Source organism: Sturnira hondurensis, unplaced genomic scaffold (genome assembly GCF_014824575.4).
Source record: "Sturnira hondurensis isolate 20B ecotype Veracruz unplaced genomic scaffold, ASM1482457v3 Scaffold0014384, whole genome shotgun sequence".
Classification (NCBI taxonomy): Eukaryota; Metazoa; Chordata; class Mammalia; order Chiroptera; family Phyllostomidae; genus Sturnira; species Sturnira hondurensis.
The window spans coordinates 26,546,201-26,560,566 of NW_028087015.1; the positions used below are offsets into that span (position 1 = coordinate 26,546,201).

Here is a 14,366-nt window from a genome sequence, read left to right on the forward strand (position 1 = left end):
GTGACAGCAGAATCATTTCAGAAGGTGCGGTTTTGATGGGCCTCTTCAGGAAGCTTCTACTTGGAGAGATCTGAGCCAGTGAGCTGATTTCCTAGTTCCCTTCTCATGCCGCCCTTCTTCCTCGGGGCCCATCCCTTCTCTGCACCGAGAGTGTGTCTGGCACCCTCTGCGGTCACCCTCCTTTCATGCCATTGACATGGTATTTGCCTGTGTATACCCACCTCAGTTCACCTGTCTGTCTCATCCACAAGGTCAGTCTTTCTCCAGTTTGTATGTATTTAAGAATTGCTCTGTGCTAATTACATTAAGATTCCAAAGGTCCACTTTTACACCTTCTGATTGTGTACCCCTGAGCCCCGGCATCAGCCCATTTAAATATGGACCAGGGACTTCCGATGTAGGTGGTGGGGGAACCATGTGGAAAACTCACTGTGTGCCCTTCTTCAGGCACACAACCCCTCCACCACCTCTAGACAGTAAGCTCCTAGGGGAAAGTTCTGAGTTGTCCTATTTGTTCCTGTCACCACAGCAGAGCCAGAGCCCTGTACTTGGTGACCATTCAAACAGTAATGGAGGGAAGCGACTTCCTCGCTGGACACTCACTCACCCTTGTGCTGCTTACAGTGGACACCCAGGAGTCACTTATCTCAGCTCCCTGCCACCCCGAGTTCACCCTCTGGGAGCCAGAGAGAACTGTGTTGCATTTTTTCCTGCGGGCCCAGCAGTATCTTTCACAGTATAAATCATAATAGATGTGCAGGACACATTTGCTGCCCAGCAGTATCTTTCACAGTATAAATCATAATAGATGTGCAGGACATATTTGCTGAGACAAAGAGTAAATAGGGGACAAAGAGAGGAGTGAAAAAAACTCAACATAGGAGATCCATTCAGAAGACCCCTAAGCTCAGAGTGACCCAAAACACTTAGCTTGTTCACTCCAGCCGTCGTGAAAATGTAACACGCTGACATTTAACAGAAGTAGCAGACTCGTGCCTTCTCCTTTCCTGTCCTCGGTGGAGCTGCTAACAAACAACCATCAGTGTTAGGGAGGGAGCAGGGATGAGTGTGGGGCAGGGGAACACGGGAGCCTTGGATAATGTGCCTCGAACGAGCCGTGTGCTGACTGCTCTTGCTGGGCCCTCGGCTCCAGAACACTGAGACGTCCTCGATGCCATCAGCGGCCACCCACTTTACACAAGAGCCCGCGACAAGCCACTCTTTAATACACCACCTCCACTTAGTGTTCAGCTGCAGGCTGCTGTTTCAGCGTTTGTTTAATACGTGTTTGTATCTTTGCTCTATTACAGATGAAATTTCGGTGGCATGTTAAGAGAGCTCATACTGCTGTAAGCTGATGCTGGCTTAAAACTACTTCTAAAAAGAATCCATCAGTTCTTTCACTCGCCAGTCTCGGCTGCTTCCCTAGGATGCCCTAACAGCTTTCACATCTTGACCAGCTCATCGGATTCTCCAAGCCTCCCTTCCCGTTTACATCCTCAAGGAGCTGCCGCAGCGCAGGCCCCGCTTTCCAGAGGAGCCAGAGCCCTGCCCCTGCTACCAGGAGGCCTCGATTGTCTACCTCTCTCACAAAGCTGTTATAAGGAGCACATGAGATAATGTGGAGGGTAATTACAAATTCTAATGTGCTGCATGTCACTTCTTAAGGTACTGACCTCAAGGTGATGCGCCTGAAGGTGACCCAGCTGATGGAAGGAGGCGAGTAAGAGTGGGCTCGAGGGACCTGGGGTTCAGTGCTAAAGGTCTCATTTAAAATAGAGATTGGGCCTCTCAGTAGTGTTCCTGGCAGAAAAGTCAAGTTGTTCCCAAGGTAAAGGCTGCCATTAGGTCACAGAAAACAGAGTCGCAAGTCTTGTCCTCTATACTCCTGTGGGCAACCTCAAAAAGCTCAACCTTTAGAACTCTGAATGTGGCACCTATACCAGAAGGAAGTAAAACCCAAGCCAGTCTCCATGTGGCCCAACAAGGTAGAGTATTTCAGTATTGGCATTCCGGCACGAAGACTGTGTCCAGATTGTCTCTTGTGAGTCTGTCTCCACTATATGATGTCATGAAGCACACCAGAATTTGGTGGCAAAAGACTTGGGGTTGAGACCCACTTCTGTCCCTTAATAGTTGGGCAGAACCACTGAGTTTATTTGCATTTCTGGCGATGGACCCCTGCTGGGAATGCAGAGTGAAGCAATGATTCATCAGATGGAGAGTGTCAGGGAGCAGAGTTGGACATCACATGCCTTACATGGCAGAGCTGCAGGGGCCAGAGGCTGGGGTGTGAGAGAGGGCTACGTGCTTGGTGGCCTTCTGTGGTTTGGTTCGGTTTGGCTAACGTGCTAGATTCCCGCTGGGAAGCGGGGAGGGATGAGGCGTGACTTCTCAAATCTGCAGTGTCTCCTTGTGTGAAATGAAAGGTTAGGCCTTGGTGGCCACAGGGGATGCTTATGGCTCTAACATTCTCCTACCCTTTCATCACAGGATGGGTTAGACCTTGATGTGATCGACCGCATGACCTCAAAGTGTCTGACTGTAAGTGAATCAAGGGACATGTAAGTATTACAGATATGTTGGCTGCTCATGCAACCCAAAAGGAGCTGGCTGTTTTGGCTGTGGGTATAATTTTATTCTTTAAGTATACCACAGATATGCTTGAGGGTTTCTTTTTTCTTCTAGAGTCCACAAAGTAAACATTTGGCTTTGGAGGGTGGCTACCATCTAATAGCACAGGAAGTTTCTAAAGCATCTAAAATGTTAGGTCATGTGAAGAGCAGCCTGAAGGGCACCCAGGGCCTGGCCGGCCGCTGGAGCGTGGGCTTCCGTTTGCTCCACAGGAGTCTGGGGCTCCGCAACTCAGGGAGGTCAAGAAGCTACAGGGAGGACTGTGTACCTCACACGGTGGGGTGTCCCTGTGGTCCTCTTTCTCTGGGCCTCTAGCAGCTTGTTCATCATGGAATCAAATGCTCCCTGAGTACTCATTGAACAAATGGGCCTGAATCTAGCTCATTAATTGTTGGAGTGAGTCTGTGTCTTCTGAAATGCCCATTTGCAGAGATGCAGGTCGAAAGCAGTCCCAGCCTGTGAGAGAGTGCAGGGTCGCCATGTAGCCGGCCAAGCTGCGTCAAACCCATTCAGGACGCCGGTGAGCCATACGTAGAGCCCGCACGTCCCCGTTTGCCTGAGGGACCTTTGGTTTGTGCTATTTTATTATTAATAGTGTCCCATTTGATTCTCAAAAATGTCCTGAGAGGACACATTATATGGTCACCTGACGTATTAATAATGAAATGACTGCTGCTCTTAATCCTTCTAGTTGCTACTTCTGGCCATCAGGACACAAGTACCCGCAGCGTGTCACTACTTCCCGGGGCTCTTCACAATGGTGGGTGTTCAGAGAACTCGGAGAGCAGGTTCCTGTGTCTCCTGCCTTAGAAGAGGAGACACAATCATCCCTGCTATACTCCGGGACACTGTGGGGTGACAAAGCCAGCCCCACTGAAAGCGGTTATCCTTGCAGCAAGCGGCCCCGGTATCGGCAGACCTGTGTTCCAGTGGAAAAGAATATGAGCAGACTATTGGCCTGGCAGTGAGCTGCGTGCACTAAGAACGAAGCACGTACATATCGCCAGCCCACTGCAGGGTCCTGAAAGCGAAGATCCGGCATCACACCGAAGAACGGCCTATGACTGTGTTACAGGAAGAGAGGCCTTTGGAGCACCTGTTTCAACATTGTCTAAAAATGTGAAAATTCCTAGGACCCTCCCCACACCAAGTGATTTAGATGTTCTAGGAAATGGATTCCAGGGGTTTGCATTTTTAAAACAAAGTTCTCAAACTATTCCTAGATGCCTTAATGCAAAAAGAAAATACTGCATGTTTAACTGTAAAATTCAAGCGAAATTATTTTTTAGGAGGACAGCAAAGGGAGATAATTTCCAATGAGAGGAAATGTCTCATACAGCATACAGTTTGGCTCCCTTTGTGTGGCCATGAATGGCGTGTATCAAAGTAAATCTCAAATTCACTTTTATTAAATAGCTGGTTGACAAGTCTCAGGTCACTGCCCAATGGGAACAACCCATGTAAATGACACATGGATGCATACAAGTGATTTTCATAGAGACTCGTGAGCTAGAGATGTAGACAGACAGGCTGAGCCACGAAGTCTCCCCTGTGGACAGTCAGAGGTGAATAAAGCAGCTTCCCCTCACTGTGCCTAAGTGATTCCCCGCCCGTAGACATTTTCAAAGTGCTGGTGGTGGGAGACGGTCACGTAGCCCCAATGTGTATCACCCCAACCGAGATCACAGATACGTGGGGTGATGCAGACGTGTGGGACTGGAGAGAATAACAAAAATGCTAATAAGTCTGATAGAAACAAAAAGTAGATTGGTAGTTACCAGGGGGTGGGGTGGGCAATAGAGATACTGGTTAAAGGCTACAAATTTCCAGTTAAAAAAAATGACTAAGTTCTGGGGACTCAAGAATAGCATGGTGATTATAGTTAACAATACCATATTATACACTGGAAAGTTGCTAGGAGAGATCTGACATATTCTCACCACAGGAATCAAAGGGTAATTATGTGGGGTGATGGAGGTTCAGCTAATGAGTGCATTGAATCAACACAGTGTACACCTCAAACTTACACAGTGTTATATATTGATTATAGCTCAAGAAAGCTGGAAGAGAAAAGGAAGCTGACAAATACAACTGCTCAGACTACCAGCATCTCCTCAGATGGAACTCAGCATTTTACCTTTGCACAGGAGGACCCATGGTTTGTGGGGTTTGAAATTTATTCAGTCTGGGCAGCTCAATAAGAAAAAAACCCACATACACCCTGGCTGGTGTGGCTCAGTGGATTGAGCTGAGGCTGTGAACCAAAGGGTCACCGGTTCAATCCCCAGTCAGAGCACATGCCTGGGTTGCAGGCCATGTCCCCAACAAGGGGCACATGAAAGGCAACCTCACATTGATGTTTCTCTCACTCTCTCTAAAATAAGGAATAAAATCTTTAAAAAACCAAGTAATTATGAATACAAAATTTAGATACTACTGTTAATGTTTAGTAAGACTGAGAAAAGAAATCGCATCAAGTTACAGGAATCTTGGGAACTGAGGTCCCTTTTTGTTGAGAAATGCTTACAAAAGAAGTAATTCCCGATTGCAACCTTGCTTTTCCTCTCTAGAACAGGCTACCGCCCCCAGCAACAACCAGAACTCAGTAATGGCTGGTATGAGTTAAGGGCACTGATATATCATAAGTTCACTTAGTTTCTTTGTAAATCTGCCTCTACATTTCAAGCTATATTTCCTTTCTTAATTAACTAAACAGCTAACTCACCAACTTCTGTTGGTTTGTACTGGAAGGATAGATGATCATTTTATCCTCAAGACCTCACAGCAAGGAGGGCAATTCTACAGGAAGGTGGTGGTAGAGTCCCCCAGACGACGGCCGTCAATTCCTTCCCTCGGTACACAGCCCACTGCTCCTCCCTCCCTTTGACAGGCGGATCCCAATTTCCCTCTTGTCAAATGTGGGCCAACCTCATGCCATCCTAGACCTCTGGGATGTGGCAGAGATGTTCTGAGTTGGTCTTACAAAACCCTGTGGCCTCTGTCCGGGACTCCTAAGTCCCTTGGTTCTTGGGATATCTTCTCTCAGAATCCCGCTGCCAAGCCATGAGAAGCTGGAACCCAGGGGAAGGCCATGCATAGCTGCCTCAACCAAACTCAGCAGACAACCGACACCAACTGCCAGCCACGCGTGTAGGCCGTTTTGGACTTCCGGCCCCTCTACTTACTCTCCAGATGACTCCAGCCCCACTGAGCACCCACTGTGACCACGTGAGACCTCCTGGGGAGAACCACCCAGCTGAGCCCAGTCTCAGGACCCAGCCCACAGGACTTTGAAAGATGATGATAAATTGTTTTGCTAAGATTCTAAGTTTTCAGGTGGTTTGCTTTGCAGCCAGCAAAGGCACAAAGGCAGTGTATTGTGCTGTAACACTGCCCAGCCCCCTCTCCCTGTAGGATCGGTGATACAGGACACTGGACGCGAGCCCCTTGGAGATTTTTCTTTGTTCCCGACTTGTCCATAAGCAGCACTTGCTCGCTCTGCTCCTGTCTTCCTGCAGGTGGGAAACTGGGGGTGGGGCGAGGGGAGAAGCTCCCCGCCCCCACAGCTGTCCTCTGGGTTTAATTGGGGGGCTTGGAGAAGAAGAAGGCCATTTTGGCTTTAAATCCATGGTTTCTCATCTAACTTTATACTAGCTATAAAGTTATTTTCATTTGACTCCTAAGTCTCCCCCCACCCCCACCCCCCCGCCAGGCAATGGTTCAGAAAACTCAGAAAAAGGCATGGAATTATTTTTCCTCTTCAGACTGTAATAAGCAACAGTCTTCCTTTCCTTTCTCATAGGCTAGAAAGCTAAGTTTAATTTAAAAAAAAAAAAACTTCACTCTGCTTGCCCTTTAAACCAATTCTGCCACCAGTTCTTGTTACATTGTTTTTTCTGTTTTTTTTTTTGAAATGTCCCTCAGATAGGCCTCCTCTCAGTGCTCACAGTCCCTGCCGCAGCGCAGCTCCTCGCTGCCCCAGAGTCTCCAGCCTCAGCTTCACAATGGCCTCCCTGTCTGCACCTCCTGCCCGCCCTCTCTCCCATCTACCTGCTATTACAGGCAAAGACTCCCACCACCACCCTTATCAGGCTGCTCCCCTTGCTAAAGACCTTACCTACTGCTCTGGGTCCAGGCCCAGGCCCTCCACAATAGTTAGCTTTATTATGGCTGATCGCCCTTCAAGCTAATCTTCCAAGTTCTACAACCCCATAAGGCACATTTTACTTCATAGCAGACTCACTGCTGCTTCCTTTTCCCCCTGTGCTCTGCATCTTGCCCGTCTTCAGACTGCCCAGCTGTCTCTCCCTCCTCTGAAATCCCCTGGTCTCTCAGGCAGCAGGAATCACAGGCTTTATGGCTAATTATTGTTTGGCTAGTGTCCCCTCCCAACTGGCCCAAAACTCTAACTCCCTGAGGACATCTTCTCCAGTGTTCTATTCCATAAACACTACTGGGCCCTTCGCCCCTAAGTAAAGAGCCTGGGAAATTTTGTGGTCTCAGTGGAATGTGAAGAGAAACTAGGAGCTAATAATTACTATGCCAGCTTCTGTGCCAAGTGCTTTATATATGTCATTTGTTTCTTAGGTTCTTGAGTAGAACAACCCCACTGCCCTCCTCTAATGGAAGAGGAAGCTGAGATTTAGGTGAACTATCTCACGGTCACCCAGCTAGTAAGTGAAGGACAGCTCGGGCCCAGGTTAGGCTCGATTACCAGTCTGAGTTCCTGACCACTGCACACACTGCCTCCTAAGGTAAGGAGGGGTCTGGGAACCTTTTTTAAAACAAGGTTTTCCTCTTCTACTACCCAAAGATAACTACTACTGTCATTTTTGAAAACTTCAAAATCTACATAAACATAAGACACGTATATGTGCATCTGTACACATACCCTTTTTACCTACTTATGATCACACTCTTTGTATATACAATCCTATTGTTTCACTTAACGGAGGCAGCCCTGGTCCGCGCCACTGCGCACCGACAGTGTTTCCTGCAGATCGGCCAGACCATAGAGAGTACCCAGCAGGGTAAACCATGCTCCTTCCCCAAGTGGGGTTTTGGCTGGGGACAAGAAAAGCTACCAAGAATCCAAAGGCTGTAAAGGTTAAGGTGACAATGTGAGATCTTAAATATCATTCTTGTTTTCCTGGGAGACAACAGGGGAGTCCCAAGCAAAAGAGTTATTCTCTCTTAATATGCAAGTCAATCCTGGGAATGCCTAGCATGAAGTCTTCCTTCCGGTGGGGAAGGAAGGTTAATGTTTGCTGAGCACATAGCAGGCCTTGTGCCAGGCAGTCCCAGAGACCTGCCACTTGCTTTTCCCAGCACCGTGTCAACACAGGCGTTTCCGCCCCACCTGAAGGGAGGCGGAGGGCGGGCGGCAGCAACGTGTGAGGCCACGGGCAACGCTGGCACTGGACTTCAGACACTGCAGCATAAGCTCTTCCTTCTATTTGAGAAGGCTGTTTCTTTTGGCTAAAAGGGAAAATAGTATCTCGGTGAAGACGACCAAGAATGAGCTAAATGAGTGGACTGGAGTTATAAAAAACAGCTGCCTGGAGTCCATAACACTAAGGAGAGGAAAAACAAAGCTGAGAGAAAACCGAGCTCCTTGTGGTCCAGTCCAGTGGAGGTAGGAAGAGGGACTGCTGAGTTGAGGAGGGGGTGGCTTTGCAAACGGGCCCCCATGCAGCAAAAGACCTCGTTCTTCCGAGAACTCAAAAGGGGGCTGAAGGCAACAGCACGGTCTCAGAGTGGAGGCCAGAAAGCATTGAGTAACAGTAAGAGGAATCCTAGCTCTAGGGAGGACCTGTCACGAGCCAGAAGGGGGTGTGGAGCACAGAACATCTGGAAGTTTGGGCTGCAGGCCTGAGCCAGGCTGTCTGTGTCCTACGACACGATGTGTATGCTGGGCTGGGCTGGGCTGGGCTGGGCTGGGCCAGCTGAAGAAGCTGCGGAGGGTCTGGGCTCCCATGCCTTTAGTTCACAAACCCTTTCTTCTCCACTTGAATTCTTTTAGGGTGGTATGAAAAGGGTGAATGGTGATGAGGGGTGGGCCCCTTTGCCCTCGTCGGGGAGAGGCCTGCATCTCGTGCTGCTACACGACAAGGTGTTGGGGCTGGGGGAGAGTCAACCACCTCCCACCCTTGACCCACAGGCCTGTGCTTGGTTGGTGGGGCCTCATGTGGAATTCGGTTCTCGGCCAGAGAGCCCGGCCGTGGCCCTCGGGGGATCTGAGGGAGGCTCAGCAACCCTGACGGCTGCTCCTCGGGTTTGGCACACTTGAGATTTTTCCAGCGCCTGGTGTTCAGCAAAACTGAAAATGTGTTTGGCTAGAAACCCTCCTCTAATTTTTAAACCCTTGTGCATTTTTTACGTAAATTTGATCCACATGGTTTTGATTTATTTTTATTTAACTCATCAAATCGAATTAGGAGCTACAATGATGAAGGGAACAATGCTGATTTCCAAGAAGGTTTCTGAGCCTCTTTTCTTAGAACTAAATCACCTCTCCCCCACCCCACCATTAAAGCTACCAGACTGAGCTGGGTTTGAAATTTAGAACCCAAATGTGAAATAAAGATCCATGCTTGGCAGAGACTAAGCATAGCACTGGAATGTTCTTAGGAAGTCACAGTTAGAAAGCCAGGGTGGGGTGCAGTAGGGGAATGAAGACAGGAAGGGAGTCGGTTATTCCCCATCAGATGGTTTAAATCAATCTACCTGGCCTCCTGGGCTCCTGGCTGAGGCCCCGGCTGTTTCCCTGGGGCCTGACTTTACCACTACCACCCAGGGCCTGGAGTGTCTGTCCCAGGACTGGGGATGAGGGTCCCCTGTACTTTTTTCTGCATTCCTCCACACCAGCCAATTCAAGCTGCTCCTCCTCTTCCCTTTAACTTCCTCCCCCCCTTCTTGGATCTGGCTAAGGCCTCTCCATCTGGAAGCATTTAAAATGTACAATTTTAATCTTGTGCAAAGGAATATTGGGATCTATGCTACATACCCATTAAGCTAAATTACAGGTACACAATCTTATCTTGCACAATTCTGTCTGGCCGAGGTTGGCATGCGCCAACGGCCGTTACTGCCTTTCCCAATTATGTCTTCTACTGCACCATCATTTCCTACAACTTGGGTCTAAGGCAGCACTTCTATGAAAAACTGGCCACTGAGGCCCCAAGGCAAAGGTGTCTCCTCATAGCCCCTTGAACCAGATCTCTGCGGGTCCCTCAGTCATGGGCACAAGAATTTCCTTGAGCGTGGCTTCTCTTCCTCTGATACATACTGATTGAATCATATAGACCTTGGTATAAGTACTGTCTTGTTGCTTAATAACTGTACATTGTTGGGGCATTATTTCACTTCCCTGGGTCTCACTTTTCCATTCTATAAAGTGGGTTTAAAAATCATATGTATTTCAGAGTTGAGGATTAAACAAGATGCTGCATGTATCAAAACAAAACAAAACATAGTATGCTGTCTGACCCAGACTTATTGTTCTTACGAAAACTCTACAGTTCTCTAAGTCCATTTAACATTTTCCAGAGGTTGCCAGTTTCCTTTTGAATCCTTCCCATTCCCTAGTGCCATGGAAACGACACGCCTGCTCCCCTGCAAACCCGCATCACAGAAAACAGGTGACCCGAGGTGTCTGATCAACTGACTGGGCCGTTGCACCAGCCCCTGAGGCATGTCCACACAGGCCCACGTTGTGAGTCCACACTCTCTTCTTGGGGTCCACAGTAGCAGAATGATTGGGAGAGCTATAATTTGTCTGCAGAGAGATCATTCTCCTTCAAAACAAACCGAACCTCTTCTCACTTTATACAGAAAGCATATGTGTGTGTACAGGGGTGGGGAGGTGAGAAGGAACTTTTTACTGTGCTCTAAGAAGCAAAATGATTAGTTAGTGTTTCCTGAGACATTCTCCACCACAGGAACATGAGTGACCCTTCATCTGTCCCTTCTGGAAAGGGGAAAGGGGATGGCATCACTCATGCACTCATTGGTTGCTTCCTGTCTGGGCTTTGACCAAGGATGGGACCCACAACCCTGACCCAGAACAACGCTCTAACCAGCTGAGCTACCCGGCCATTTACTGTGCCTGAGAAGCGCCCTTCCCCCAAGGGGTCTAATGCTTACTGCTGTTCTCTGGCCAGGAGTAGTTTCCGCAGCGATACGTGGACCCCGATGGGGGCCAGAACATGCCCAGCTTCTGGGGGACCATGGACACTTGTATGTCTAATGGTCCACATCGTGAAGAATTGCTACGAGGGCTGAAGAAGAGATATTAGCAAGCTCTTGACATGTGATAATTATTATTTCTACCAAGCTAACTTCACTGGAAATCCTAGGTGATTTTAGGAAATCAGTGTGTCTTCCATGCCCGATACTTACTAGAGAGCTCCCGCTGAGTGGCCTCCCAACCCCAGTGGCTAGGTGTGCTGTGGGTACCAGCCCCAGCAATAAAAGAAACTACCCCTGCTCACCGTCCTGCCAAAGGGGTGGGCCAGGTGACTGCCCCCCCCGCCCCCCCCCCACCCGGCTCTGGCCAGCACGTGCAATCCAAAGGAGCAATCTACGACGGCAGAGGCACTTGCAGCCTAGTATCTGGGGTGAATCAGGCGGGTGAGGTTCCTCCCTGGGCACGTGGAACCGGGAGACTGAGAAACTGGGTTGACCAGTAGCAGAGACATACTGAACACGGCTGGTCACATTCGTGGCAGAACACTCTCATGAAGGTGACAGATGCCCACTGCTGAGGCTGTCTGGGACCACCCTGGTCCAGAACCACCCTGCCATACAGCCTGGCTGTTCAAGGTCTCTGCTTGCAGACACCATAACCATCTCTTCCCATACCAACATAAACATTTCCCTTTCTCTCAGTTAGCTAGAGTGGGTTTCTGCTTCCTCCAACAGAAAGAGCCTTCACTAAACAAACAGCTCCAACCCTTGGGAAGAACATGCAGATGCAGCTACGGCCAAACATTCGGGGCATTCCCAGGGCCAGGCACTGCTTTAACCACTGATTACGCAGGAGGCGAACACGGCTGCATTCGAATTCCCTCCTCCATGGCTCCCTCCCACTGTAGAAACTGGAAGAGTTAAAGCTCTCTCCCTCCCAGCCTTCTCTGCAGAGAGGGGAGGTCATGTGACACAGTTCTGGCCAAAAAGATGCAAGTGAGTATCTGTTCAGCCACCACCGCCTCCAGCCCTGCAAGAACGTGCTGTGCTTGGAGCTGCTACCACGGTCCTGCAACCACAAAGCGCAAGTCGGACGAGGGAGTCCCGGTCCTGGCATGTCGGAGATGCCCTCACAACACTAGCAGCCACCAAATTACAGCCTCTTTGTTGTGTGAAGAAAATATACCCTTATACTACCCTTACATTAGATTTTTCTGTAACTCAGAAGCAAAATCTTTTCTAAGTTATATGCTCTGAAATAGAACTTGATGTTGTTTCTTGTATTGTAAGAAAAATGATTTTTTAACTAAATTTATGACTTGTTCACATTTAGTTTCTCCAAACATCGACTGAATGATACCAGCTCTCCAGGTAATTAAAAATCTAAGAGGGGAGGAAGTACATACATCAACAACTATGCCACAAATAAGCTATAAAAATGCTGTAAGAAGCAGATATGATCCATGTATCTGGAGTGCGGTGAAGACTTTACTGCTGGCTGGGAGAGGGGGGAATCGGGGAAGTCTCCATAAAAGAAGCATTTAAGTTAAACCCTAGAGAAAAAATAATAATTTGGATGTGTGCAAATGGGCCAGAAGGGCATTATAGGTAGAAGGAATCGTTAATATGGAAAACTGAAAGTCGTGTATGGGAAACAGTAAATTCCTCCTGACTGTAGTAGGGGAACAAAGATCAGACTAAAAAGGTAGATCAGTTTAGCCCTGGCTGGTGTGGCCCAGTGGATTGAGTGCTGGCCTGTGAACCAAAGGGTCACCAATTTGATTCCCGGTCAGGGCACATGCCTGGGTGTCAGGCCAGGCCCCCAGCTGGGGGTGTGTGAGAAGCAGCGTGTTGATGTTTCTATCACATATAGATGTTTCTCTCCCTCTCCTTCTTCCTCCCTTCCCCCCTCTCTAAATGAAGAAAGAAAATCTTAAAGAAAAATGTTAGACCAGTTTATAACAAGCCTTGAATGCCAAGAGAAGCAGTCTGGGCTTTATGCTCCAAGTCATGAGGTGCTGTTTACAGCTTCTAAGCAAACAGGTCAGAGTGGTTGTTCAGGAAAATGTACTTGATAGCAATACATGAGGTGGACTGGGGAGGCGGGTGGATGCCAGCAGGGGCTGATCAGCCGCCAGGACAAAGGCAGGGAGGGCGCCAAACAGACCGAAGCACGGATGGAGCGGGGAAAGGAAGCAAACGTGGGAGACGCCACACAGGTCCACGCAGCACAAGTCCACTTCTGTCTGGATACAGGGTGTGAGTCCTGGGAGGCAGAAGGAACGAAATGTTGTACAAAATAGAAACAAAAACCTCCTGTGGTACCTCCGGAGCTGCAGACAGGAATGGCTTTATGTAGATGTTGGAGTCGTGCACCTTCAGGTCGTGGTCCCCCAGGCCCCTGGTCACTCCAATGGTCGCCATTACCCGGGCCTAGGAGTGAAAGCAGAGGGTCATGAGAAACACTCACACCCATGGAGAAAGGGCTCCCATTCCGACACAGCCACGTGGGTGAAGAGAGAAGCAATGATCTTCCGATTCCTCTTGCCTCTCTCTCTCTGTGCCCCTTGCTACTAACGTATGTAAGTAGCTGTTTCCAAGGAAGGGCTCACTGAGATCGCTTATGTCCTTACGGAGTGGCTTTTCCACCAATTATCTTAAGTTCAGTGGATTGCTGTTGTCTCTTCAGCTTTCTTTTGTAGAGAGACTGGAGGGAATGGTGCCCAATAAACTGTATCTAATACATGTGTGATGTCTACAGCACTGAAATTAGTTCAAACCCCATCCAACAGCGTCCGTCTGTCTGCTATAGACCCACTCCACAAGCATTTGCGGAACACCAGCTATGTCTCTGGGTCTGTAACAGGCCCTAGTAAAACACGTAACACAGTCAGCAGCAGCCCCTGACCTCCCGAACCTCACATTACACTTCGTGGCTGGAGAAAACAAACCATTAGCGGCTCTGTAACCCACCCCGTCTCCACAGATTCCCACTGGGTGGAAAGGAACAAAAGGTCACCGCACTGTAACTACACAATCTTGCTCTAAGGAAGCAAGACTACCATTGTAATGCCCACACAGTCAGCCTTAATACCTCCCAGGATGCCACGGGTTTGATTTACCCAAACGTTTAGTGAGCACCTGCTAAGTGCAGACACCATGCTGTAGGGGACCGATGCCGATGGACTTGGCCCTACTATAAAGGACCTCGGTAAGGGAGGTGAGGGGCACCTGTGTAACGATATACAGACTATGGCCCAGTGTTGAAAGACATACAAACAACAGGCGCGGTGAGTTTAGAGGAGGTAAACCTCCCTGCTGAGGAGGTTCCCTGGAGGTGGCACTGAACCCCTACGCAGAAGGACGTGCGCCATCAAGCCAGGGAAACACAGAAGGATGGAGTGAAGGTCATTCTGGGGGGCGTGAAGCCCAATGGCTTAACACCTGGATCACCAATTACGTATCCGGTGTAGCGTCATGGTTCAAAAGCCCAAGTTTGAAGCCCCACACTATTAGAACAACTTATAAAGCCCTGACCATTGTGG

At 48.9% G+C, this 14,366-nt stretch overlaps 1 protein-coding gene across 2 annotated transcripts in view; it reads right to left on the reverse strand.

Moving 5' to 3' along the window:
* The window catches only part of PPM1H (protein phosphatase, Mg2+/Mn2+ dependent 1H), a 241,855-nt gene that overhangs the window by 21,443 nt on the left and 206,046 nt on the right, over nucleotides 1–14,366 (reverse strand). For both annotated transcript variants that reach the window (XM_037063062.1, XM_037063063.1), the window contains exon 8: nucleotides 13,147–13,254. In XM_037063062.1, coding sequence (XP_036918957.1) covers nucleotides 13,147–13,254 — 108 coding nt within the window. The remainder of the gene's footprint in view (nucleotides 1–13,146; nucleotides 13,255–14,366) is intronic.